At 41.7% G+C, this 25,861-nt stretch overlaps 1 protein-coding gene across 4 annotated transcripts; it reads left to right on the plus strand.

The window, feature by feature from the left end:
- Positions 1-54: 54 nt before the first annotated feature.
- Positions 55-25,538, plus strand: IQCB1 (IQ motif containing B1). Of its 4 annotated transcripts, none has more exons than XM_067549931.1 (15): positions 55-281; positions 1,435-1,547; positions 3,002-3,115; positions 3,899-4,061; positions 5,690-5,819; positions 8,025-8,118; positions 9,245-9,344; positions 12,730-12,902; positions 13,425-13,534; positions 16,000-16,109; positions 20,423-20,565; positions 21,068-21,216; positions 21,707-21,811; positions 22,228-22,384; positions 24,967-25,538. In XM_067549931.1, exons 3-15 carry the CDS (start codon positions 3,016-3,018, stop codon positions 25,194-25,196), a joined length of 1,764 nt encoding a protein of 587 aa, XP_067406032.1. In that variant the 5' UTR covers positions 55-281; positions 1,435-1,547; positions 3,002-3,015; the 3' UTR covers positions 25,197-25,538. The 4 variants fall into 4 exon arrangements, with proteins under 4 accessions (XP_067406032.1, XP_067406029.1, XP_067406031.1 ...); XM_067549928.1 differs by having other exon boundaries at positions 58-281; positions 21,707-21,838; XM_067549930.1 differs by having other exon boundaries at positions 117-172; positions 21,707-21,838.
- Positions 25,539-25,861: the final 323 nt, after the last annotated feature.

Below are 25,861 nucleotides of genomic sequence, written 5' to 3' on the forward strand. Positions count from 1 at the left end.
TCCGCCCCCTCCGGAGGGTGGGCTCGCGCCTGGGACGGGTCACGCCCACCCAGTCCCCCTACTGGTTGCTGCTTCCTAGCTCCGCCCTTCTCGTGCTGTCGTCACTCGTGGGACGGCGGGGCAGAAAGAAGGCAGTACCGGCAGCGCGGTCGTGACCCGGCGCGAGGCCTCCGTATGCAAATTTCACAGCGGGACGGTTAGGGTGGGAGTAGGTCTCGCGGCAACCATCCCCGCGCGGCTGGGCTCCGCTGGACGCGTATATGCAAATTACAACCGCAGAGGTACGCTGCGGTTGGCTAAAGCCAGCTGTGAGCTCATAGCCGCGGGGGGCCCGAGACCGGTGGTTATCGTTACAACCCTCGCTGACCTCGGTGGAGGGCGGGTAGGAGTCAGCCAGCGCGCGCGGCTCGGTTCTCGGGGCGCGCCCCTAGGGAGCGTCGGTTCAGAGCGCCTTGTGGGGGAGGGGCAGGGCCATGGCTCTCCAGGGTCCCTGTCTTCCAGGGGTGGGGGGAGGAGCCCGGCTCTCCGGGGCCCCTGCCGTCCGCAGGCGGGGGGAGGGCACGGGTCGGCTGCCTCCGTGGTGGCTCAGTGACCTACGACGGGCCTGATGCTGGCTCGTGCCAAGCACCCGTCCTCGAGCCTTTGCAGCAAGGATCTCCCTCCTCCCACCAGGGGGCTTGAGGAGGAGCTGCCTCCCTCTCTAATCCCGCTGCTGTGGGGGAGGGGAGAGGGGTATGGATCCTCAATTGCTTCCCATCAGCATCTTAGGGGCAAGCTGGGTCCGATCCCAGGGTAGGGGTTGAGGGAGAATTCCTCCACCAATCGCCCTCCGTGGGGAGCCTGGCCCCATGCGTCGGGAGCGCCAAGCCATCCATTCGGGTTGCCATTGCCTGAGGCCAGCTGGCACGGACTTGCCCCACCAGTTGCCAGTGGAAGGGGGAGGTAGAAACGTGCTGCCTCCATAGGAGAGTGTCTAAGGACTTCAGGACAGATCCTGAAAGTTAGAAGCCTGCCTTTGAGGAGCTGAGCCGTGGGCACCTAAATGCTTTGGAAGATCTCAGCCTTGGATGTGTTCCTGACTTGAGACGTTATCTGAGTCATAGTTTTCCCCACAATACACCTGCCATGCCAAAGGTTTCTTTTTTTAAAGTTTATCTCTGTAAAATCATTGCTTAGCCAACTCATTACACACACCAAAAAAAAGCCAGAACTGCCAAAATGTGCGTGCCACCACTGTTCTGTGACTTGCCCAAGTGTGTGTCTTAGCTACCCTCCCTCCTTGCTTCTGGCCCTAAGAAAACTGCTCCTGATTCATGCTTTTGGAGAAGGATGAGCTGAGTTCTATTCCCACAGTTGCCAGGAACTTTTTTTTTTTTTTTTTTGTAGCTAGAGGAATAATAAAGAAATATGGATTTTATTTGGTTTTTTCCTCAGGGAGAGATGTTTGTGAGGAGCAAGGTGAAGAAAGAAGACAGAAGCCATTTTGCTTGGCTTTTTGAGATGTGTCCCTACCCCTCAGGCATTTAAAAAGACAGTGTTTCATGGAAGTAAGTCATCTCTCTCAAAGCCCACAGTTCCAAAATGAGAGGACATTTTTTTAAAAAGTGCAAGAGACAATCTAACATTACTCTAATCCATATTTTCCTCAGCATCAGAACATTCATTATTCTTTTTATTACAATATTGCTTCAAGGCCCCAAAATTTGCTCCAGACCCCTAATGTGCTTGACCAGTGGTCCCCAAATTTTTCCACCATGTCCCTTTCCCTTATCTAGTTGCATCCTCCCCCTTAGAAGCCACTGTCAAGAGCCAGGACCGGGCATGATGCTGCAGCTGGAGTTTGGGGACCAACAGCCAGGAGTGGGGCTGCGGTCAGGGTCGGAGCTGCAGCCGGGGTTGAAACGGGTCAGATGCAGAGCTGGGGCCAGAGGTGCAGAGCTGGGGCCAGACCTGCAGCTGGAACCGCAGCCAGGAGCAGAGCCAGGGCCGGAGCTGAGGCCAGGGGCAGGGTTAAGGGCGGGGCAGGGGTGAGGGGCACTCTCCCCCACAGGCACCCTGCCACATCCCTCCAAAGGTTCCTACACAACCCCTACCAGGGCATGCCCCACAGTTTGGGGACCACTGTGCTAGACACTGTACAAACATATTAAGAGACAGTTCATACACCAAAGAACTTGCAGCCTAAGCAAATGCAGGACTGGGATATAAATAAACAATACAGATAAAGGGTGGGAGAAAGGAAGTATTATTCCTATTTTGTAGCTGGGGAACTGAGGCACAGAGACATTAAATTCTTTGCTCAAAGTTACAAAGTAACTTTATGGCGGAGCTAGGAATTCTCAGATCTCATGAGTTCCCATTCACTTCCTTAGTCACAAGATTGTCCCTCCTTCGCTTAATTTTTTTTATGGACAAGTGCCAATATTCATCCATCTTAAGAAAACAAATTCTTAAGTAGCACCTGGCCCCATTTGTGCCACTCAGTTCCCATGATGAAGGAAGGGCAAGCTGAGCTGAAGTTACTGTAAACCTAACCCTCAAACAGTTATAACATTCTTATTTTATTGCATTGTCTTGGGAGTCCATTGTGTTCTAACATAACTGCTATCAATAATAATGAACTGTGCATGTATAGACACAGCCTGTTAGAAGCTCAAAATACATTTGCTTCTAATGATTTTTGTCCTCTTTCAAATATGTCAAAGTTTGATTAGCAGAACAGTCTTAGGAGGATGAGATAAAAGTTCAGGCTTGCTTCTTCATTGTTCCTGTTCACCACCATGCCCCTGGCCAAAAATCCCATAAGAACCCCCTGTGAATCAAATGTGCCCTGTGTGCATAAATACCAAATGCAGATTTACTAGTAGCACTTCTGTGCACAATGTCATTACTGATCTTCCCTTTGTTAAACAACTGTAGGAGTGATATATATTAGCTACAAAGCACTGCATGTTTTGCTTTTAGCTGCTTTTGTTTACTGACTCCTTTTATTAACGTATAGCTAACCCATAAAAAATGAAGCCAGCAGCTGTGGATTCCAGAATATTGGCACTGGCCGCTCAGGTTACTGAAAGCCCTGATCAGGATGTTCCTGTCTTGCTGTTGAAGTTAAAAGGTAAATAAAGATTCTTAATGTATAAGCGGAGAATGGAGACATGGAGACAGTCATTTTCATTATGGACCTATATAAATAACAGTCAAATTATTCCCTCCTTTGAGTAGGTCCATAGTGGCCTCCAGAAGGTCAATAACAGAACTTCCTGTAAATCTTCTTCAAGTGATGATTGACTTGGGAACCACAGATGAGGCTGGGATCTGAACGGAAGGGAATCCTCAGTCCAGTAGAGGATTAGACCCTCTGGACTTTCTTTCTGCCTATCCCCTGCTGCCAGTACATTTCCTGTAATAACCCCGCTCTTGTGGGCAGGGACACGGCACTCGGTTAAAATCCCTTCTGTGTGGGGTTGTGGGCACAGAGTAAGTGGGGTTGGGAATGATTGCTGGCAGTGACCAAAAAAAGCCCAACATTCATTCTCTCTCATGCCTGCCTCTTCCCCCCCGCCAGTGCCTCCAGCAAGATTTACCCAGTGGTGGACTAGCAAATTCATACATATGGGCTACATGCCAGATCATACACATCCTTTTGCTGCACTCCTCTAAATCTGTAACTAAAAGCAGGAATATGAGCTTAATTAGGTATAGTATCTGTAGCCTTACAAGTTAACAAATTACAGTCATTTAAAGTATGTTTTACATTATTGTTACTGGGCCATTTTTAATAATACTGATCTCAAATATGTATTTATATTCAGCCTTTTATATTTTGAAAAATAACTTTTTAATTGCTTTCTTATGGATCAAAAACATATGCACAATTTTTTTCTCTTTTTGCCCCCAGAAATTTTAAATAGTACATCTTTGGGAAGTAAAGAATCCCAGAAAATTAAACAGGACTTATACTATTATGACCTTGTTCAATACTGTGTGTTGGTCCTTAAACAAGACTACTCTCGACAGCATGGGGGCTGGACTACTGCTGCCCAGCTAGCAGAGATACTAAGGTAAAATGAAAAGCAGCTGTAAAGTTTTATTCTTATTCTCCTTCACGTCTTTCCTCTCACTCTTTTCTTTTCAAGCTGTTATACATTGGCTCCCATCCAGAACAAGGCTTGTTGTGCAGAAAATGACAGGGTTAGAGGGCAAGGAGCAGTCAAAGGCAGAGAGGTCAGGCAAAGCCTAACTGATTTGCAAAGTGCTGGGTGGATTATTCTGTGGGAACAAATAATATGTTGGATTTACCCTTGTTTCTGAATTGTCCTCAAGAAGATCATGATTTTTACCAATTTGCTGCTTATTCAGAATTGTTCACATGCTTCTTACAAACAAACTTCAGGGCCTGGGTCATTCACAAATTGTTTTTTGTTTATTTTTGATGTATAAAAAAGCTTTAAAAAGTGAAATTATCCATGTGCTTTCGGTACCCTGGCCATTATGTAAAAATATATCACAAATAATATCTAAATGCAATAGTATAAAATCATTACCAATGAGACAGGTAACTTAAAACTCAAATCCCCTTCAAACTATCTCTACCTGCCTCACCCTCAACTTTTAAATTCTGGGTCAAATGATAAGCTTTGCAATTTACCCTGAAGTTTTGGAATAAATAGGGAGCAAATTCCTAAGCTGTGGGGTCCTTAGATCAGCCTTGTCTCTCTAAGACTCTCTCTTTGGTTTGAGTTTTTAATATTAAATCTTTGCTAGGATCTGCAAGATCAGTCACCAAAGTTACATGATACATTGTTTCTGTTTTCTGATTGAATGACCCAACTTTTATAAACTGATTCTGCTTACAGATAAAATAAATTAATTTTTGTGACAAAACAAGTCCTTCTGCAACTAAATGAATCTCAGCAGTTCACCTGGCATTTGCTTTCCGTGCAGTGTTCAGATGAACAACACTAATTCACACAAATATTCATGGAAAGCTAACAAAAAGGGTTGCATACAAGGTGGAGTTGCATTCCAAAGCAAAATTCACAAAATGGTCATGAATACTTTTCCTGTTTGCTTAGCTCTAGTGCAGAGCATGAAATAGAAATATTGCCCACTTGTGTGACTATCCAACAGTAGTTATTTCTAAAAAGATTTCTCCAGAGATACTCAGGACCGTAATGCTGGGTGAGAATTAAAGAGTAGACTTGTTGTACTGATTACCTAGCTCACCCGCATTCTTCAAAAAGAGGAAGGTTGCGGAAAGTAATCCCCCCAGTTATTTGTGAATTAGTGCTTTTATTTGCATGCTATATTTTGATTTACAAAACCTGCCTCCATTTCCTGATTGATTTTAATCTGTCTGTCTGTCCTGGATTTTGATGGTATCTAAGCATTGCATTGATGATATATGGAACAGATCAGAACAGCCCCAAGAAAACTAATGGGCAATGTGACCCAGATATGGTTTTGGCCAAGACATGCTCTGATAGATGATAATAAATTCTCTCTCTCTTCCACAGCCTAATGAGTCTGTTTCCTTTGAGGTAGATGACTTGGAGCTAGTTGCAACAGCTGACTGTCATTCAATGTTGGAGTACATGTCCAGTCAGGCATTACTGCTCTGATAGCTTCACTCACTTCCTTTTGTCAAACAGACCCATAAGGTTCAGATCTGTGTACTCTTCCTTTTCAGTCAATGTTGTGTAGGACTAGAGGTGAAAGAAGATCCTGAAGAATTTTACAATAAATTACTTCCTGCAGCTGCAGAAAACCTCCTGTTTTTGGGAAGACGTCTGCAAGCACGTTTTATCCGAGCAATCAAGGTACTTGAATTGCTTGGTTAAGAACATTTTGTAACTGAATGACAATGTTTCCAAGCGTATCTATTGAATTAATAGGGTTCTGCTACAGATACACCCGAGTATAAAAGGATGATTTTCAGAACTAACATCTTTTTTTCTCCTGGTTGTTAATAATAGACCTTTGGAGTTTTGAAACTGAAATAACTTTCCTTACAGAATATTTCTTCCATTGTGTGTGTACATGAACTAGTTTGTTACTGCAGGGTTGCTTTGAAGAGCTTGGCTACTGAGAGTAGGGGTAAGTCTTCACTCATGGTGGCACTGTTGGCGCCATCAGAACTATTCTTCGGGATCGATTGAGCAGCAGTGGAGACCTGCTCTGATATGGAAGTTGACTCAATAAATCCACCCCCGCAAACAGATTAACACTGCGTTGACGAGACGGCATTTCCCGTCAGCGTAGCGTAGTGAGGACGCCGCCATAATTAGAATTTAGGAAGTCAACAGAAGATACGCAAACTACTCTACGTAGCTTGTGTATCTCCCGTCGACTGCAACCGAATTTCGCCACGAGTATAACCAGGCCTAGGTTCTTGAGAACAAAGCAATAATATATTAGAAGCAAAAAATGCTTCAACAGAACTGGGTAATCACATTTGGGGTCTACCAATCATGAGAGTGTCCTTTTAGTTTCACAAATGATTAAATATGCCTTGGCAACTGCTCTGTTATAGTGCTTTATTCAGATTTTCAAAAGAGAAAGTATTGTTTGGAAAGATGGTCTGGAAGTCAGAAGGTCTGGAGTCTATTCTGCCATATATTTTCTAAGTAAACTTGGCCAAAAGGTCCAAAAATGTCCAGTGATTCTGACATAGCACCCAAAATTGAGACACTCCAAATTAGTTTTGAAAGTGTTGCTTCATCCTCATTTTACAAAGACGGTAACCACTACTTCAAAAGGGTATTTCATGGCAAAATTCCTTTGTATTTTAGAAACCTCTGAGACCCTAGGATCAGTACAAATAGCATATAATTTGAATAACCAACTATGTGGATGCTGTTGGGTTCACTGAATAGAATTTTTCCCTTAAATATTACACTTCTTTTTGGCTGACTCACTTCTTGCACTTATTCAAAGTTTTCATACAGTGTATTGTGCTGGAAACTACATGCTTCCTGAGACGTGATTATATATCAGCAATATGACATGCTCTGTTAACTCAGTTCTTTTAAGTGAATTTAAAGAGCTTGTGAAAGCTTCCTGATCGGCATCCCTGGAGACTGGAGTCTTCTGTCTACCCATAGTGTGTAATTTTCCCTCACACTTTTAGTATATGCCTCAATCTAAATGCCACTGAATCACCCACTTCTGTGCAGGATTTATCCTTTGTGTGCAAGCACAAGCTATATCATAGGTTAGTACTGTAACTTCCAGTCATATTGTCCACTGGTAACTGAGCATCCAGCCTTGACCACACACTTTGAGAGAGTTTAGCAAACCCCACTCCTCCAAGCATAGACAACTCATGACTAAGTAACTCTTCCAGTCCTCCTCATAAACCTCTGAGACCCTCATTGTCTGCATGTTCCTTACAATTATTAGGTTGAATGGCAGGGTCCCTCACAAATTCTTGCAGGATCTGGTGTCAGGGGAACAGAGGAAGAAGCCAGAAGTTGATGTGGACCCTCTGAGGAGGAGTATGGACTTGGGACCCAGCATGTTACTTCAGTTGGGTCCTGTCCTATAAGCATCCAGCATCCTTTGTCACAGGGCTTATTACGAGTATTTTGCCCTGAATTTGACTGACAATGTACCACAAACTCCAACAGTTTCTATTGTTTATGTACTATCCCCTCCTCCCAAAGATCAAGGCCTGGGCTGTTAAAGATATTGAGATACTTAATATTGTGTAAATTGTAGCTTCTGGCTGTACATGGTCTGATTCAGAGCTTATAACACTGTAAATGAGATCAGAATCAGGCTCACTTTCTGTACAAGCCTCCTTAAACTGAATGAAATGCTGAAATATCCAGCTTTCACAAATCAACATGTTAGCGGATAACATGGATTAGCTTATTAGTAGAACTTGCATCTCCCATGGTCAGTAAGGATCAAATACAGCGCAAGATCCTGATTGATAGCTGTGGATATAGCACAAAAACAGGCCTAAGATTGGGAATATGTATGACCATGTATATAATTTTGTATTTATTTATTTTGTTCAGGATGAAGAAAAAAGGGAATTTTTATGGTGTTTTCAGACAACAACTGATGCCATCTGCTGGCTGTTTGGTGGGCATATTCAGCTAACAGAGTATGGTAAGAGAAAGGGTTGGAGATTCATTGCATCATAAAATAACTGAAAAGTTTTGAATTTTAATTAACTACAGTAACTAGTGAAGGCTTCAGGAGTGATTCCAAAACCAGTCTGTGTCCTGTCTTTGCCAGTTGTCACGTACTTTTAAATGATCTCTTCAAATAATCCAACAGAAGTATCAGCCTATGAAATAGGCAATCCAAGGCATTAAAGAAGCATTTTAGGTTGTTGATTTGGACAGACAAAATAAAGCTTTTTTTCCTTCAGCTTCCATTTTTAATTATGATAGTAAGAAAATTTAGTTTTTTCTAATATAAATACATAGTTGAAACTTTCACATCCATTAAAATGAACTCTACATGGGCTCAGGAATTTGCCTAGACAGAAGTCATTGCAGGGTCAGGTTCACAAAAAAAAAAAAAAGAGAGAGAGATAAGCTTAACAGTGTATTACTTAATTTTACTGCAATGTTGGCAAATTTACAAACATCTAACAAATAGACCTAACTTGGTGATAAAAAATAGGCTCTTGGTTATACCTGTATAAATTCCATTGAATGTAACAGAGAAGAATTTTGCCCAGTATTTGACATTTAAAAAAATAAACAAAAATTTCAGCACATGGGTTTAAAAATGACTGGGTAATTATTAAATAAAAACAGTGTGTCTGAATCTCTAGTCTGTTGCATCTATTTAACTCCAGTGTACTTAATTGAAGTCAATGGAGTTATCCTGACCTAAAACTGGTCTAAGAGTATGAAGGTTCAGGGCTTATCTACACTGGAAACTTTTGCACCATATAGCTGTCCCACTGTAAAAAGACTTGTGCCTATGTGGCTTAGCCTACTTTAAAACTTTTTACACCATTTCAGCCCAAGTACACAGGTTTCAACCTGTGCAGAAGAACCCCAGTATAGACAAGTCTTCACGCTCATTTCCTTTTCCCAGTCTGTCTCACCGTAAAGATTAGAAATGCAAGGAATATTTACTCAAATAATAGTGACCCTAGTTTTTCTTGCTAGGAAATGGGTTTTACAGGTCTGCTATATAAACTACAAATTAACTGGCATTAAATCCCTGGGTTTGATTTTTTCAATTTGTTTTCTTTTTTTGTTGTTTTTTGTTGCAGTGCTGCAGAGTAATCATTTCCTGCAGTTGCTAATAACAGATGATGTCAAAACTGCAGGTGCAGTGATGTCTGTGTTACAGAATATTTTGAGGGTTAACAGGTAGGCTGCTTTTAAATAATTCTGTTGATTTTCCTTCATCATTAAATTTAGATTTAAAGAACAGTTTGGTATTGGTTTTGTAAAATGAATGTCTTTGCAGACATAAAATATCTTATATCAGTCTCTGCTGGAGAAGTCTTAAAATGGGCAGTTTTCTCTATGTTTAAATTACTCTGTTTATTGTGAATATAGCTTATTTTTTGTTTTAGTTCCTAGAACAGCACTAAACACAGTGGACTGGAATATCACTCAAGTTGTAGTACTGGCTCTGCCACTGAGGGTATGTCTACGCTGTAATAAAATAGCCACCGGCCCAGGTCTACTAAGTTGGGCTTGCGGGACTATAAAATTGCTGTGCACATGTTTGAGCTCAGGCTGGAGTCCACGCTTTGGGACCTTCCCTCTTACCATAGAATCATAGGAGATTAGGGTTGGAATGGCTCTCAGGAGGTCATCTAGTGCCAGCCCCTGCTCAAAGCAGGACTAACCCCAACTAAATCATCCCAGCCAGGGCTTTGTCAAGCCGGGCCTTAAAAACCTCTAAGAATGGAGATTCCACCACTTCGCTAGATAACCCATGCAAGTGCTTCACCAACCTCATAGTGAAAAAGTGTTTCCTAATATCCAGCCTAGACCTCCCCCATGCAACTTGAGACCATTGCTCCTAGGTCTGTCATCTTCCACCACTGAGAACAGCCTAGCTCCATCCTCCCTGGAACCTCCCTTTAGGTAGTTAAAGGCTGCTAACAAATCCCCCTTTCACTCTTCTCTTCTGCAGACTAAATAGCTCCAGTTTTCTCAGCCTCTCCTCATAAGTCATGTGCTCCAGCCCTCTAATCATTTATGTTACCCGCCGCTGGATTCTCTCCAGTTTGTCCACATCCTGTCTGTAGTGAGAGGCCCAAAACTGGACACAGTACTCCAAATGTGACCTCACCAATGCCGAATAGAGGGGAATAATCTCTTCCCTCGATCTGCTGGCAGTGCTCCTACTAATGCAGCCCCATATGCCATTAGCCTTCTTGGCAATAAGGGCCCACTGTTGACTAATATCTAGCTTCTTGTCCACTATAATCCCCAGGTCCTTTTCTGCAGAGCTGCTGCTCAGCTAGTTGGTCAGTCTGTAGCTGTGCATGGGATTCTTATGTCCTAAGTGCAGGACTCTGCACTTGTCCTTGGTGAACCTCATCAAATTTCTTTTGGCCCAATTCTCCAATTTGTCTAGGTCACTCTATAGCGTATCCTTACCCTTCAGCATATGTATCACTCCCCCCAGCTTAGTGTCATCTGCAAACTTGCTGAGGGTGCAATCTACCTCATCATCCAGATCATTAATGAAGATGTTGAACAAAACCAGCCCCAGGACTGAACCCTGGGGCATTCTGCTTGATACCAGCTGCAAACTAGACATCTAGCCATTGATCACTACCCATTGAGCCCAAAGATCTAGCCAGCTTTCTGTCCATCTTATAGTCCATTCATCCAACCCATACTTCTTTAACTTGCTGGCAAGAATACTGTGGGAGACCATATCAAAAACTTAGCTCAAGGCAAGGTATATCACGTCCACCACTTTCCCCACATCCACAGAGTCAGTCATCTCATCATAGAAGGCAGTCAGGTTGGTCAGACATGACTTGCCCTTGATGAATCCATGCTGACTGTTCCTGATCACCTTCCCTCCTCCAAGTGCTTCAAAATGGATTCTTTGAGGACCTGCTCCATGATTTTTCCAGGGCCTGAGGTGAGGCTGACTGGTCTGTAGTTCCCCAGATCCTCCTTCCCTTTTTTAAAGATGGGCACTATATTTGCCTTTTTTCCAATCGTCCAGGACCCCTAAGTCACCACGAATTTTCAAAGATGGCTCTGCAATCACATCACCCAACTCCCTCAGTAACCTCAGATGCATTGCTTCCAACACCATGGACTTGTGTATGTCCAGCCTTTCTAAATAGTCCTAAACCTGTTCTTTCACCACTGAGGCCTTCTCACCTCCTCCCCATTCTGTGCTGCCCACTGCAGTACTCTGGGAGCTGACCTTGTCTATGAAGACAGACAAAAAAAAAAAAAGCATTGAGTACTTCAGCTTTTTCCACATCATCTGTCACTAGGTTGCCTCCCCCATTCTGTAAGGGGCCCACACTTTCCCTGACCTTCTTCTTGTTGCTAACATACCTGTAGAAACCCTTCTTGTTACCCTTCACATCTCTTACTAGCTGCAACTCTAATTGTGCTTTGGCCTTCCTGATTTCACTACTGCATGCTCGAGCAATATTTTTATACTCCTCTCTAGTCATCTATCCAAGTTTCCACTTCTTATAAGCTTCCTTTTTGTGTTTAAGCTCACTGAAGATTTTTCTGTTAAGCCATACTGGTTGCCTGCTATATTTGCTTTTCATTCTGCATATCGGGGTGGTTTGTTCCTGTGCCCTCATAAGGTTATTTTTAAATACAGCCAGCTTTCCTAGACTCCTTTCCCCCTCATATTAGCCTTACAGGGGATCCTGTCCATCAGTTTCCTGAGGGCATCATAATCTGCTGTTCTGAAGTCCAGGATCTGTATTCTGCTGCTCTCCTTCCTTTTGTCAAGATCCTGAACTTGACCATCTCATGGTCACTGCTGTCCAGGTGGCCGTCAGCTTCTACTTTCCCTACCAATTCTTCCCTTTTTGTGAGCTGCAGGTTTTATAGCGCTGCAGCCTGAGCCCCACAAGCCTGAGTCAGCTGACCTGGGCCAGCCGTGGGTGTTTTATTGCAGTGTAGACATGCCCTGAGTCACTTGTGACCTTGGGCAAGTCAGTAACATCTGCTTCTCAGTTTACCCTTCTGTAAAAGACAGATAATATTTAAATCTACCTTAGAGGGGTCTTATGAGGATTAGCTAAATTTGCATAATGCTTTGAACATGTAAAGGGTTAGATAAATGCCCATTTCTGCCCTCAGACATGTAAACACAGCTTCCATTGACAATAGGAGTGGGATCAGTTTAGCTGAGGATAGACTTGTCTCTAAAGACTCATTCCTGTGAGGTCCTAAGCACTCTGGTCCCAATGCAGTAAAGCGGTTTAATATGTGTGTGTGTGTGTGTGTGTGTAGTCCCATTAAAACCTACTTTTCGTAGTTAAGCATGTGAATAAGTGCTATGCTGGGTGGGAGCCAGAGTGCTCAACACCTTATAGGATCAAGTCCTAAGAATCGTCTTAGTCAAATACAAAAAGTCTGATTCATTAGATCATCCAGTTCCTCCTCCCTCCCCTGCTGGTTTGGATCATTAACAAGTCATGTACCCTGCATTGCCTTGTACCCAGTGCTTCCGAAGAAGGAACCCATTATTGAGATATCCATCCCCCAGTAACATTCTTGCTTTTGTCTCTTTTTTTGTTAGTTCTGTGTTACTCCATGTAGATGAAAAGATCCTTCACTCGGTTTTAGATGAACTTGTTTATAAGCTTTCATCTACCACCAATCCTGTCACAGGAAATGCTGCTACCAAACTATTGCTGTCAGTGGCAGAATCTCACCCCCAACTTGTGGACTTACTCAGTACCCGCTACAAAGGTTTGTCTCTCTACTTCTTGTCCCAGGGAAGAAAAATTCTAAAATAATATGTGTGTGGTTACTGACTGGTCCAGAAAGCTCAAGTTTCACTGTGGTGAATATGAAAGCATTTGTAATAAAACCTAAAATGTATGTAGTGCTTTAGATCTTCAAGGTACTTTACTGAGATTAGCTGATCAAACCAAAAAACCCCCAATTTATTGATAATTTATCTGCCTGTCACATGGATGTGACCATAAATAGTCAATGACTTGCACCTACAAAGCTGTAACCATTGTATAACATTTTGCAGTGATGTCTGTACCATCATCTCTTCATCAATAACATTTTACATTGAAACTTAAAGGTAACTGCTTGTGCTCTTATTTAGCTGCGATGTAATGTCCCTTTCCAAAGCCCATCCAAATTTGATTATCTGACATTCAGCTCTGTATTTGCTAGTTTTAAATTTGTTTTGTAAGCAAGCTAATGAAAAATTAGCTCTAACAATGGAACATGCATATTTTTTTGTCTCTCACATAGGACTGAGAACTCTACTAAGTGAGCAATGGACTGGCAAGGGATTTGACAGGAATCTCAATCAACTTTTGGACCTTCTTTACTCAGAATCCTACAGGAAAGGAGAAATGCAGGTGCAGAATGTTTAATGAGACTTTTCTATTTGATGGATTTATATTTGTTTATATTGGGTTTACTCTTGTCCCACCTTTCAAAGGCCCTAAACAGTGTTTGCTCATAATAGATAGCTATTTTTAAATTACCCCTTTTCTGTTTTCTATTCTACCACTTCTAAGGCTTCCATCAATGAGAACATATGCCCATTAAGAAATAGGAAAAGAATGATCTTGTGGTTAAAGTCTGGACTGGGACTCAGGAGATCTGAGTTCATTTAGCCCCTCTGCTACAGACTTCATGGGTGACCTTCAGAAAGTCACTTAATCTCTTTCTACCTGAGTGCAGCCTTCTCTAAAATAGGGAAAATAATACTTCCCTCCCTCACAAAGATGTGTACGGTTATATCTGTACTTTCATGGGAGACATTTGAATACTTCAGATATGAGGGCCATGTAAGTGCCCAGATAAAAAATGATCAGTAAGAGATACATACTTGCTCTTATGTGGAGCCAAGTGTATCTTATCTACCTGGACAATAAGAGTTACACATTCAGTTTTCTCAGAGATGCTATTCCAAGGTATATCTCAGAACTGTAACTACAGAAAGATTGTTTTAATCGTAAAGTACAGTTCTAGTCTGAAAAGTAACTGAGTAAAAATATAATTAAGGTTCCATATTTATTGTGTTTCAGTGACTCCTGATCACATTGGCTCAGTTTACAGATAAGTAGTAGTATTTTCTAACTGCTGCTTCTGCAAACTTATCCTGCAATCCTTTCCCACAGAGCTATATAAGTTGAGTCAAGCTTTTAAATACTAAAATGCTTCAGTGGTTTTAAACTTGAATGTATGCACTTGCACTGAGGATGAGATAGAAGTGGGAGGCAGACCTGTCGAAAGTCTGAGTAAGGATGAGAGGGGTAAAAAACAAGGGTGATGTCATGGCAGTTGTGTACTATAGAACACCTAACCAGGAAGAAGAGGCAGATGAGGCTTTTTTTAAACAAAATCGTCCAAAATATAGGATTGTTGGTGATGAGGGACTTCAATTACCCAGACTTCTGTTGGGAAAATACAGTAGGATACAGATTATCCAACAAGTTCTTGGAATGCATTGGAGGCAACTTTTTATTACAGAAGGTGAAGAAAGTAACTGGGGGAGAGCTATTCTGTATTTGAATATAGAATCTGTGTTTGATTCTGAGAAACATGGAGGAACTACTTGAGAATTTGAAGGTGGAAGGCATCTTGAATGAAAGTGATCATGAAATGATGAGTTCATGATTCTAAGGAATGATAGGAGGGAAAACAGCAGAATAAAGACAATGGACTTCACAAAGGTAGATTTTAGCCAATTGAGAATTGATAGGTAAGATCCTATGGGAAGCAAGTCTAAGGAGAAAAAAGAGTTCAAAAAAATTAGCAGTTTTTTAAAGAAACATTATTAAGGGCACAAGAGCAAAAACATCTCAATGCATAGGAAAGATAGGAAGTATGATAAGAGACCACGTTGGCTTAATCAGGAGATCAATGACCTGAAAGTTTAAAAAAAAAAAAAAAAAAACCCAAAAACCCGTCATTCTTGATGTATTAGCAGGAGTGTTGTAAGCAAGACACGAAAGTAGTAATTCTTCCACTCTACTCAGCACTGATAAGGCCTCAACTGGAGTATTGTGTCCACTTCGGGAAAGATGTGGACAAATAGGAGAAAGTCCAGAGGAGAGCAACAAAAACTATTAAAGGTCTAGAAAACATCACTTTCAAAAAAAGATTGAAAAAATTGGGTTTATTTAGTCTGGAGAAGAGAAGACTCAGGGGGGACATGATAATCTTCAAGTATATAAAAAGTTATAAAGAAGAAGGTGAAAAATTGTTCTGCTTAACCATTGAGGACAGGTCAAGAAGCAAAGGGCTTAAATTGCAGCAAAGAAGATACAGGTTAGACTTTAGGAAAAACTTCTGAACTGTAACGGTAGTTAAGCACTGAAAAATTGCCTAGGGAGGTAGTGGAATCTCCATCATTGGAGGTGTTTAAGAGCAGGTTGGAGAAACATCTGTCAGGGATGGTCTAAATTGTATTTAGTCCTGCCTCATTGCAGGGCCTGGACTAGATGACCTGTTGAGATCCCATCAAATCCTACATTTCTATAATTTGAACATGGAATATTTTTTCCCAGCTGCCCTATACTCATAAGACTTTTAGCTTATGGGTTTGCTCTGTGATGTCCTTTATGAACTACATATAGAAAATTGAACCAGATGAACAGAGCAGCTGCTCTTCCAACAAATATAGGGTTTATGCTACTAATTTATTTATGGGAGTATAAATCTACCCAAGTATTTGGAAAGAGTGAATTACAGGGCATGTGAAAACTGAAGTCAGTTTTGACCAAACAGTGAGCTTGTTCCAAGTGAACAAGTAGCAATAAAGAGTTTTGTATATGCTGGAAGTATATTTTGTCAACTTGTTCATTAATTTCAGAGACTGCATCAAGCAGCTTGTTTAATCCAGGCTGTGTGGAGGGGATTTCAGAGCAGGAAAAGATTAAACACGCTTCCTAAAGTGGTGACTGCCTTACAAAGAAGTTTCAGGTAAAAAGCATCTCTTTGTAAACAGGATTCAGGAAAACAGGGTTTCTACTCTCAGAAACCACTGTGCTGGACACTGTATATGAACAAACAGATTTTACATAACAAAATCACACACAGTATTGTTCATAACTGTATTTAAATATATATAAATCAGTTCTGAATTATAACTGAAACTGCAATACATAATAGCAACATATGGAATGTCCACAATATCATCATTGTTCAGTCTTGAGCACTAGATTACCTCACTGGGTTGGATTATTTCATCTTCTCCATCCACTTCTAGTTGCAGTAAGTTTCTCTCCTTGTGCTTCATGAACATTCAGATATTGTAAAAAACAATAAGCACTATAAATTCCTATGTACATTTTGTATAATATGCCTGACATTTACCAGATGGAAAAAAAACTAGAATGATAACACAGTGACCTGCTATGGGCTATATCCTAACTCCCTGCTGCAAACCATGGTATGAGATCTAGGATACTTGTTTCTTCTCACAAAGAATGAAACAAAAATCAATGTCATATTCTTATCTGCCAAAAAGGGGTGCTGTGAGGTAAAACCAGGACCATGTATATTTCATGAGTCCATAGCCAAGAATCATTCTGCAGCTCCAGGATCTCAGCTTTCATTAAAAATATTGTTTCTCGCTTTCACGGTTGTGAAGGGTTAAACATTAAAAGGTGAATCAAGTGTAAACCACTGTTTTCCTGAGTCTACTGTCAGCCTAACACAATAGCTCTGAAATGTATGAACTGCTCCATTCATCTTAATAAGTTAACTCTGAAATGTAAATACTATATAAATGTCAGCATTAGCTATTTTGCTACAAATCATTTTAACAAACATCCAGCTAATGCGCTGTCCCAACAATGTCAGACTGCCTTTCATGGTGCGAGAAGCTCCAGCTGTCCCTTACCCAGCTGCTAAAGCCTCCAGCTTCTCCTGTGACAGCTTCACTTCAATGATGGACTTCTGTGTTGTCAATACAAAAAGCTGGCATATTGAAAACCAAGTCTGGAGGCAATGGAACACTGGATTTAATAAAAATAAATAGCTCCAGAAGCTCATGTACTGATTGTATCACTCACTTTCATAGTGCAGTATAAGCCTCCACTTTTAACTTAAAATGAAGCTGCCCCAGAATTTCCAGTCAACCACTCCATAGGGCCACAGAATCCAGGAAATTTAGTCCCTGCTGACTGCAGAGTATACAAGGCCTTGTGCGTAATTAGTATTTGAAATCTTTTAATAAAGTGTTATAAAAAGTATGGTAAGGTCATTATAGTGACCTGAAAATCATGTCCTCTGGCTGGAAATACTGTAGAAAAACAAAACTACATAGAAAATGCAGGCCTAGTTTGGACCTGGATTTAAGGTGTGATGTTAACTCATAGTAAGTAATACACTTTTATGGCATCTGAAAAATCTAGTGTGGTGTGATTAAATTAAAATGGAGGCTCTCCACTAGGCTTTAATTCAACCAGTTTAGCATGTTTTAAAGTCTATGCTAGACTTTTCAAATGTGTTAGCTACTACGTTCAAACACCCCTTCCTTAAATCCTAGAGAAGGTCAGAGAACAGAGTCCCTGATTTGCCATATCATCTGGGGATGGGAGGTATTCACCTCTTCTCTCAGATGTGTGGCTGTCCTAAGGTTTGTGAGGAAATCAGATACCAAGGCATCAGTGGAGGGCCACCTACTTTACATTGCTTCTCAGTGACCCCTATCCTACCTGTCAGCACAGCTCCCTCACACTGTCACTTCTGCCACACGTGAGCCACAGCCACCCGTGGAGGAGGAAAGGTGGCCACAAGCGTTTACGCTGATGGAGGCTGCATAAATTCTCATGGGTATTTGCCCGTAAATTAGTTGAGGGATGATGCCACAGAGAGCTGCTCTTCCCTAGTTCTGCTCCTGCCCAGCCAGACCTCCAAACCCATGGAACTCCATTCTTCAGATGGAGGGGCCTCCATGGCATCGCTGGGGATGGGATGCTTCTGGTTATGTCAGGTCCGTCACTCAGTTCCACCAAGTACTTATGGGCCACTTTGTTCGTGAACAAATCAGGCACCTCACAAACGTATGTAAGATGCAGCTCTTAGCCCAAAAAGCTCACAGTCTGAGTTTAGAATAACATGAAGGGAGGCCAAGGGTAACAATGAGGAGATCCCTGGCTGCTGAGATTTGTTGTGTAAGCATTTTAATAGTTGCAAATATTAATTCATTTGTTGAAGCAGTTTCTAAGTTGTGTATGTTTGTTTCAGATCAGAAAGGATAATTATTTCTATTCGGGTAGCGCATAGAGGTCCAGATCAGGAACCAAGTGTGCTAGGCACAATATAATAAAAATACAATCCTGCTGCAAAATGTTTACAGTCTAATTCAAAATGATAGTTAGAGTGTTATGCCAAAAAGTAAGAATACTGCTTAGAATTCTGTAAGCATTGCTGTTTGAGAGCATCCTAGAATGTCACTATAGCATACAGAAGGTGCTTCAGCAGTTAGCAGCTGGGATTGTGAATTCAGGGCTTAACTATATTTATGGAGTTGCAGTGGGTTTTTTATTTGAAAGCCATGATCTCAATAAATATGGTTAAATTTAGTTGGGGCTGAAACTCCTAGTCTGAATGTGGCTCACCTGCAAGAGCAGTAGATATCTTAAAATCTGCCAGCTGTATGATTCTGAAAGCTGTATGGTTTCAGAAATATTTCTCAGTTTTAATGTACGTTTAAAAAATGCTAATCTGCCCTAGAAGTTGGTTAAGCTGTCACGTAACCAACAAATCTTATATTTGTTATAGTGAAGCAGTCCATGTTAATCATGCATCCATCAACAATAAAAGTTTCAATAGATATTGAACAGAAGTGGGTTATTTTCTATCATGAACAGATAAAGGAAGTTTAGGTTTTTCCTGTCAGGGGTGGTCCTGTGTAACCTAGATGTGGTTTTTCAATCTATAGCCCTCTAAATGAAGACGAGCCATCATTCTGCAAAATGCATAGTAATATAAAGGGTTGGTTTTAGTATAATAGAAACCTATTAAATGCATAATGTACAACAATGAGTTAAACAGGCATACATTTGAGGAAGCCATCAGAGGGCAGACTTTACACTTGTGTGGCTTCCCAACTAGTGGAGTTGATAAGGATTTCTAGAAAAAAAGAGTATGAATAAGATTTTTTCAGGAGAATGTCGTGAATCCCTTTTTATCCTGAGATTTCACACTGCTCAGAAGTATAATAATATGTGCTCTCCTGGATCAGAAACACAAAAAGATGGTATAAAGCAGAGATAGATGGGATTGAAAACCTCTCGGGACAATCTGATGGCAGCCTTCTTCAAAACCATTCTGCTAAATACAGTAATGGTTTTTATATACGTTACAAATATAATAAAGAATATAATTAGGCGTGTAATAGCACTGTGGCCCTGTAACTCATGATCAGAAAAGGAGGCAGCCTCAAACAGTTACTATTACTGATCTTTAAAGCCAGGGCCTAGCTCGTAGAGAATTTCCTCCTCTCCCCATTACTGTAATGGAGAGGAAATTATGACTGGTAGTCCCAAAGATTAAATTCTTAGAGTCTCATTAGGGAGCTGTCAGTGAAGTGTTCTCATCTGTGATCAAGAAGTATCCGAGCCTTGCTCTAAAGGAACAAAGTAAGACACCTTTGTCCTAGCTTTCCATTAGTAAGGTTGATGCAGAAGAACGGCCTATCAGCATTTCTCCTGGAAGTCAGTCAATCATGAAAAGTCATCTAATCTTAAGAAATCAGCCTTAAGGAGAAGGGGTTGGGGCGAATTCTTTAGCGGACAGTGAAGACACTATTTTTGTTTTGTACAGCGCATGGTGCCTGCCACACACTATGGTGCATAGCTAGTTTAGTAAGTGACTAAAGTCACTGAACCAGGCCCTCAACAGATGTCAATCAGTATAGCTACTCCAATTTATGTCAGCTGAGAATCTGGCTTCCTATGAGCAGCAGTGCCTCCAGCAGTGCCCTTCTTGTTAGAAACTTATCCCAAGCCATATTCTATCATCTAGTTTGACACCAATTGCATAGATAGCTTAGATCTTCTGCATACCGAAAGACTCTGGAATTAGACTGTCAGCCATTTGCTGATCTTAACTTGATTGGCATTGACCCTACAGAAGCTTTACACTCAGTTCCAAGGGATCAGATGACAGTTCATGCTAAGGATTTTCTGTCTCACTGCTGGACCATTCAGCCTAGCGAGGAATAGAGATTGGAGATTAGTTCCAAATGTGCATTTGAGAAATTGAAATATGCGTGTCTGTTGCAGAGTTAAACGAGAACAGGAATTGCAACATTTAAAGAGGCAGAAAGAAGACGAGACCCTCAGACAACAGTTGCAGCTTCAGCGACAAAAGGCCATGAGGCTCTTTCATGAACGGCAACTGACTTTACTGGAAATAGTCCCTGCTGGTATGATTTATATTGAACTGTATCAAATGCTTTAAGGGCCCAGGTTTCCATAAAACCATTTTTCATACAAACAAAACTATTGCCCATGTCCATCTGCAATCTGTGCCTGGGTCCTGACCATCTCTTTTTACCACTTAAGTGTCTGGTGGAGATCAGTCCAAATTCTCCGTAATCATACCAAAGACAGGGTGGCTTGAAATCTTCTCTTTGGAGAGATGCGAGGTAAAAGGGCGATCCTGTGCCTTTGTGTTCATTAAAGATCCCACAGTAGTGGTATGTGCAAGCTGAGAAACTGTACCTCCAGCAGCCTAGTGTTCTTGATTAGTGTGCTAAGGCTCTGGTTCAGAAGGAAGAGTGCCACCTAGTGTTCTACCAATGCTATTTGCTGCAGTGCCTAACTTCCACAGTGGTTTCTCCTTCAAGGACTGAAAAGTCTAACTTGGCTGTACTTGTGAGATCACACCCTCAATTGTATAACTATGAATTTCTGTCATCTCCTTAGGTCAGGTAGATAGGCACATTCAGGAAATGGAGGGGAAGGCAGCATTAACTATCCAGAGACACTGGAGGGGATATAGGGCAAGGAGAAATGTTCATCAACAAAGACAATCTCTTAAGCAGTATAAGGCAGCTGTCATCATTCAGAGAGCAGTAAGTATATACACTCTGTATTGGTGTTAGACAAGATTGACTGGATTATTGCAATTCCTTATGAGGCTCAACTTGTTTACTTCTATAAATGACAACTTTGCCAGAATTTAGCAACCAAATATTAAAATGGTCAAAAACTGCTCAGGGGGAGGGGGGTGAAATCAAACCAGAACCCCAAATTTCATCAGCTTTTAAGAACCCCGTGTAAACTGCAAAATGCAGTGCAGTCCATATGAAAATATGATCAGAACTGTTACTTTGGAATGAGGGCTGGATTCTCTATGCAACTTGTATAAGCCATAATTTCTGGTCAGTGTTACTGCTTATGTCAGATTATGCCCACCCATGTATTATCTCTGCACTGTGAAATCTAAAGCTGCACCTTACTGGAGCAGTGCTAGGACATTTTCTTTAAAGCCTTCTAAAAAGGATGCATGAAAACAAGTTCCTAACCTGTGACTGGGATACTCTGATACCTTCTTTCATACAGGCTCATAAATTCCTGGGAAAGTGTCAAAGGAAAAGAAAGGCTCTCTCTCCCTGGAAAGAACCCAAGGAACTCACCAGTGCACAGAAACTTGCATTACAGCAAAAGGTGGATGACTACATCAGACTGCACCCGGTGTGTCTTAGTGATTTTGTAGCTCTGCATTCTCCACCAACCATAGTGCATTAGACAGATTGGAATATGTGCAGTTATATAAACCTCAGTGCTCAAGATAACCCATGTGAGCTGCATGCATATTAATCCTGCTTATTTGTCTTTGAGAATAATATACTAAGATCATTTTTTACTATTAGTGTAATAAAATGGGTTAAGTAAAGCCTAATTGGAAAACTGTATCCGTTTGACAATGGATCACTTTGGAAAGAAAACTTAGGAGGAAGCAGATTATTAAATTTACAAATAGACGAGGAATGCAGATGTTGTTCTGTAGACATTATTCTGCCCAAATGATTTAAAATGATAACCATTCCTTAACAATGACAAATGACGTTGTTTTCCTCCAGGCTTCCCAAATGTCAGAAGAAATGAGTAAGGAACTACATCTGCAGGCCCAGGAAAAGCTGACACAGTACCTGCTCAGGTGCAGTCTTGATCGCAAAGCAGACCAGCGCAGAGAGGCGTTACTAGCTCAGGTCAACACGGACATGGAGCTGTTGATGAGTATGTGTCTGTCTTTAGGTGCATTCTTTTGGTCAGTGCATGCATTACACTTGTCAAGCTATCCTGCAATGGCTCAAGAGCAACAGGGCAGACTGTTAGGAACCAGAGCACAAATCCCAAATTGGTTGCGAGTTCTCTACTTAGAATTCACTGACCAGTTATCAATGTAAACTCTAACAGCCTTATCATAGAATCACAGACAGTCCCCTTGGGTACTGCAATCTATCTTGCCAGCCAGGTAAACTTATCTTTGTGATAGATGGTCCCCTAGACCAAGGATCCCAGCAACATTCAGGTTACTCCCTGTCCCAAGGGACCAGTCACTTTCCCCAGCTCAGTTGCACCTTAGCTCTCACACCAAAGAGAGCACTTGTAGGCAATTCTATAATAAACTATTATATAGGAAAAGGAAATGAGAGTTATTTACAAGATTAAAGCAGGGAAATATAAATACACACAAATGAATTGCAATCTTATGTTTCAAAAAGTAATAGAAGCTTGTATAATAAGCAAACTCTATACGTCCCTTCAGGCTAACCCAGGCTAGCAGCTGGGGATTCCTCTCTTACGCCTAGAAATCTTGCACTCAAGAGTTCAAGCAGCACAGCGATACAGTTCTTCCTTGTTAGGGGTTTTTATTCCTTCCCCCTCTTCTACATCAAGTAGCAAACTTAGCTAATGGGAGGAATTCACTTGCATGTCTCCCCTTCATGCAGCAGTGGGGAGAACAGTCAACAAAGTCTTGTCCTCTGATGTTCCGCTATAGTTTGTCTAGCGTCCATGGGCCTTCTTTGTTGGGCAGGACCTAACGCCTTCTCTTGGAGACTAATATTTCACACTAGCTAATATGTCTCTGCTGTCTGGTGATTTACAGTTACAGAAGCTTACAATGCAAATGCTCAGATATTAACTTATGATCTGGGATACAGAGGTTATAAGTGAGATTAATACATGCAGTATCTTACAAGCATTCAAAAAAGTGTAACAGGATCCACTCACAATAGCAGCATCTCCTGCTGGTCATCCTGTGGATTAGCTCTGCCAGCTGGTGTGCCTTCTCCAGGTGGTTCCTCTCCCATCGTCTCTGCTTGCAGACTCATCTTGGTCCAAGTACTGCAGCATCCTCTTCATGACTCGGCCCTTCGGGCATGTCACCATCTGTGTTTCCCCTTCTGGGGGTAGACTCCTCAGTTCAATAGTCCAGCCACTTCTCCAGAGGCAAATGGGGAGGACCTGAGCGCACCCACTACTCCGGGTCCCGACCCAGGGACTCTGTAGATAGCAGCCTCCTGCTGCATCTCTTAACACTCTTCAATTCCCTGGGCCACTTCCCTGCAGCCCCAGCACCTTCTTCACTCTTCTCTCAGGGCCTTCAGCCAGCAAGTCCCACCCCCCAGTCCATGCCAGCAACTGCTCTGTCCAAGGTGCTACCCTTCCTGCAGCCTGCTAGGAACACAGTCCTCACTCTTTGGGCTCCCCACAGCAACTGACTATCTCTGCCCTCTACAGCCCTTTTATGTGAGCTGTCTGGGCCCTGATTGGCTGCTCCATGCATCCTCCCTGCGATTGGCTGCTCACTGCACAGCCTCTTTAGGCTGCTTTTTACGCCTTCCTTTCCAGTGTGGAGTGAACACCCCACCCCACTGAACACTAAGTGCATTCTTCTAATTCTAATACCTATTTTAACAATACTAAACACACAGGTGAACCAGACTGATTCCAGCTGTGTGTTTGTCACTATTCAAATGAGGGCTGGGGACCTTGGCCTCAGCTGGCACCTGGTTTGCCAGCATCACAAAACTAATTTAGAGAAAAATAGGATTATATCATGAATAATGACAAAAGCACATTTCAAAACTGAAATCTCCTTTATATACAGGAGTTGATGCTACTATATTTTTAGATGTCCCTATAGGTTAAAGACATTGACATGCATTACTAGAAATGCCCTATCTTTCTGATCATAATGCTGATGTCTTTAACATATTTGTAATAACGCTTTACTTTGTTATTTTATGACAGCCCTTTTACTGAGCCATCTGTGTTGCTTTTAAGTCACCAAGGATGAGGATCTTTGCCCAGTTATCTTCCTTGCAGACTTGGGGATGACTTTGTTTTTCCTCTTTCTTTTTTTCAAAAATGGACTGATGGTGGAAGCATCCCTACTTCTACTGGTGAGGAGCTTTAGAGGATGAAAACTTTGAGCTAGGTCCATTCTGGAATGGCAGGGTGTCATGCATTGGGCAAGGGGGTAGGTTTACTTGAAAGAAAACAAGTAGGATTTTCCTTCTCTCCTGGTGGGGCAAGGAAGGCAATCTGGAATCAAAGGGTTAGAATAGCACAGTCCAGACACCAATTAGTACCCAGGCAGGGCAGAATTTAGTAAGTTATTGAACATTACTGGTAGATCTGCTACCTGCTGTGTAACTACAGAATAGTACTACATAAGCAAGGAAACTGACAACTGTGAGATGTACAAAGATTTATCTTGTGGTGGGACCAACAGGAAGAGATGATGCAGGTGCACTAGAGCAGCGAAAAGAGCACCGATCCAAGAATAATGGTTTTCCTCGTTGTTACAGATGCTCCAGGTCTCGTGGATGCCACAGAAAAAGATCTTGATGTCTTTATGAGTCGGTCAGTCCCTGTGGCTTGCAAAGCCAGACAGTCACATAATACCATGCTGAAATATACTCGCTGGCCGTGGTGGAAGAAACTTGGAGATGAATTCATGGATGATGATATGATTCCTGATGATGTGCTGAATACTGAATTTGGAACTCTTTTTATTGGTGGAAGTAAATCCTCTTAGTAAACAGGCAGAAGAAATTGTAATTCAGTGACCCAGACTCATATTCCACACCGTGCAGTCATGTGGAATATGTACTGTATGGAAAGTAAACATTCCAATCCTGTGTTAAGACTATGCATTGAATAGGATCAAAAGGCATTTTAGTTTTAGTGGGTTTGTTATTCTTAATAAAAACATCTTATAGGAATCTCCTTTTGCAGAAGGACCTGATACCTATTCTCTGTTCATGGTAAAAATCACATCCAGTTTGATGCTAGAATCAGGATTCAAGTACAGTCGTTGTAAATATGTGTTTATATGCCTGATATCTTGTATTTTAAAGAAATAAATGTATAAATTGTGGCTTTTCAGTGATTATTCACAAAGGCTTTCTATGAAGAATCACATCACTGCACAACTCAGCTTTAGAACCTCAGCTCTTCATTAAGCAAATGAAAGTACTTGGAAGTAAGAGTGGGTCCACAGAACAAATTCTTGGGGGAACTTCTGTTTATTTTCCAATTGCAGGAGTGCCCAAAATGTGCTAGGCGCTTTCCAAAAACAGCCCCTGTCCCACACAGCACATAGTCTAAAATGACAAAGACAGAGCTGGGGGTGGAGGTGGAGAGAAGGAGACATCATACAGTCAAATACCTGTGTGATCTGTGCTACAGGACACTAGAACC

Source organism: Emydura macquarii, unplaced genomic scaffold (assembly GCF_026122565.2).
Source record: "Emydura macquarii macquarii isolate MOO-44397 ecotype Brisbane River unplaced genomic scaffold, CSIRO-AGI_Emac_v2 contig_1253, whole genome shotgun sequence".
Classification (NCBI taxonomy): Eukaryota; Metazoa; Chordata; order Testudines; family Chelidae; genus Emydura; species Emydura macquarii.

Excerpts from the sequence above, each read along its gene's own strand:
- IQCB1 (XM_067549928.1), top strand. The coding sequence starts at position 3,016 with ATGAAGCCAGCAGCTGTGGATTCCAGAATATTGGCACTGGCCGCTCAG. Across the intron at positions 12,903-13,424 it reads ACTCAGTACCCGCTACAAAG|GACTGAGAACTCTACTAAGT; the intron begins GTTTGTCTCTCT and ends TCTCTCACATAG. Across the intron at positions 21,839-22,227 it reads ACTACATCAGACTGCACCCG|GCTTCCCAAATGTCAGAAGA; the intron begins GTGTGTCTTAGT and ends GTTTTCCTCCAG.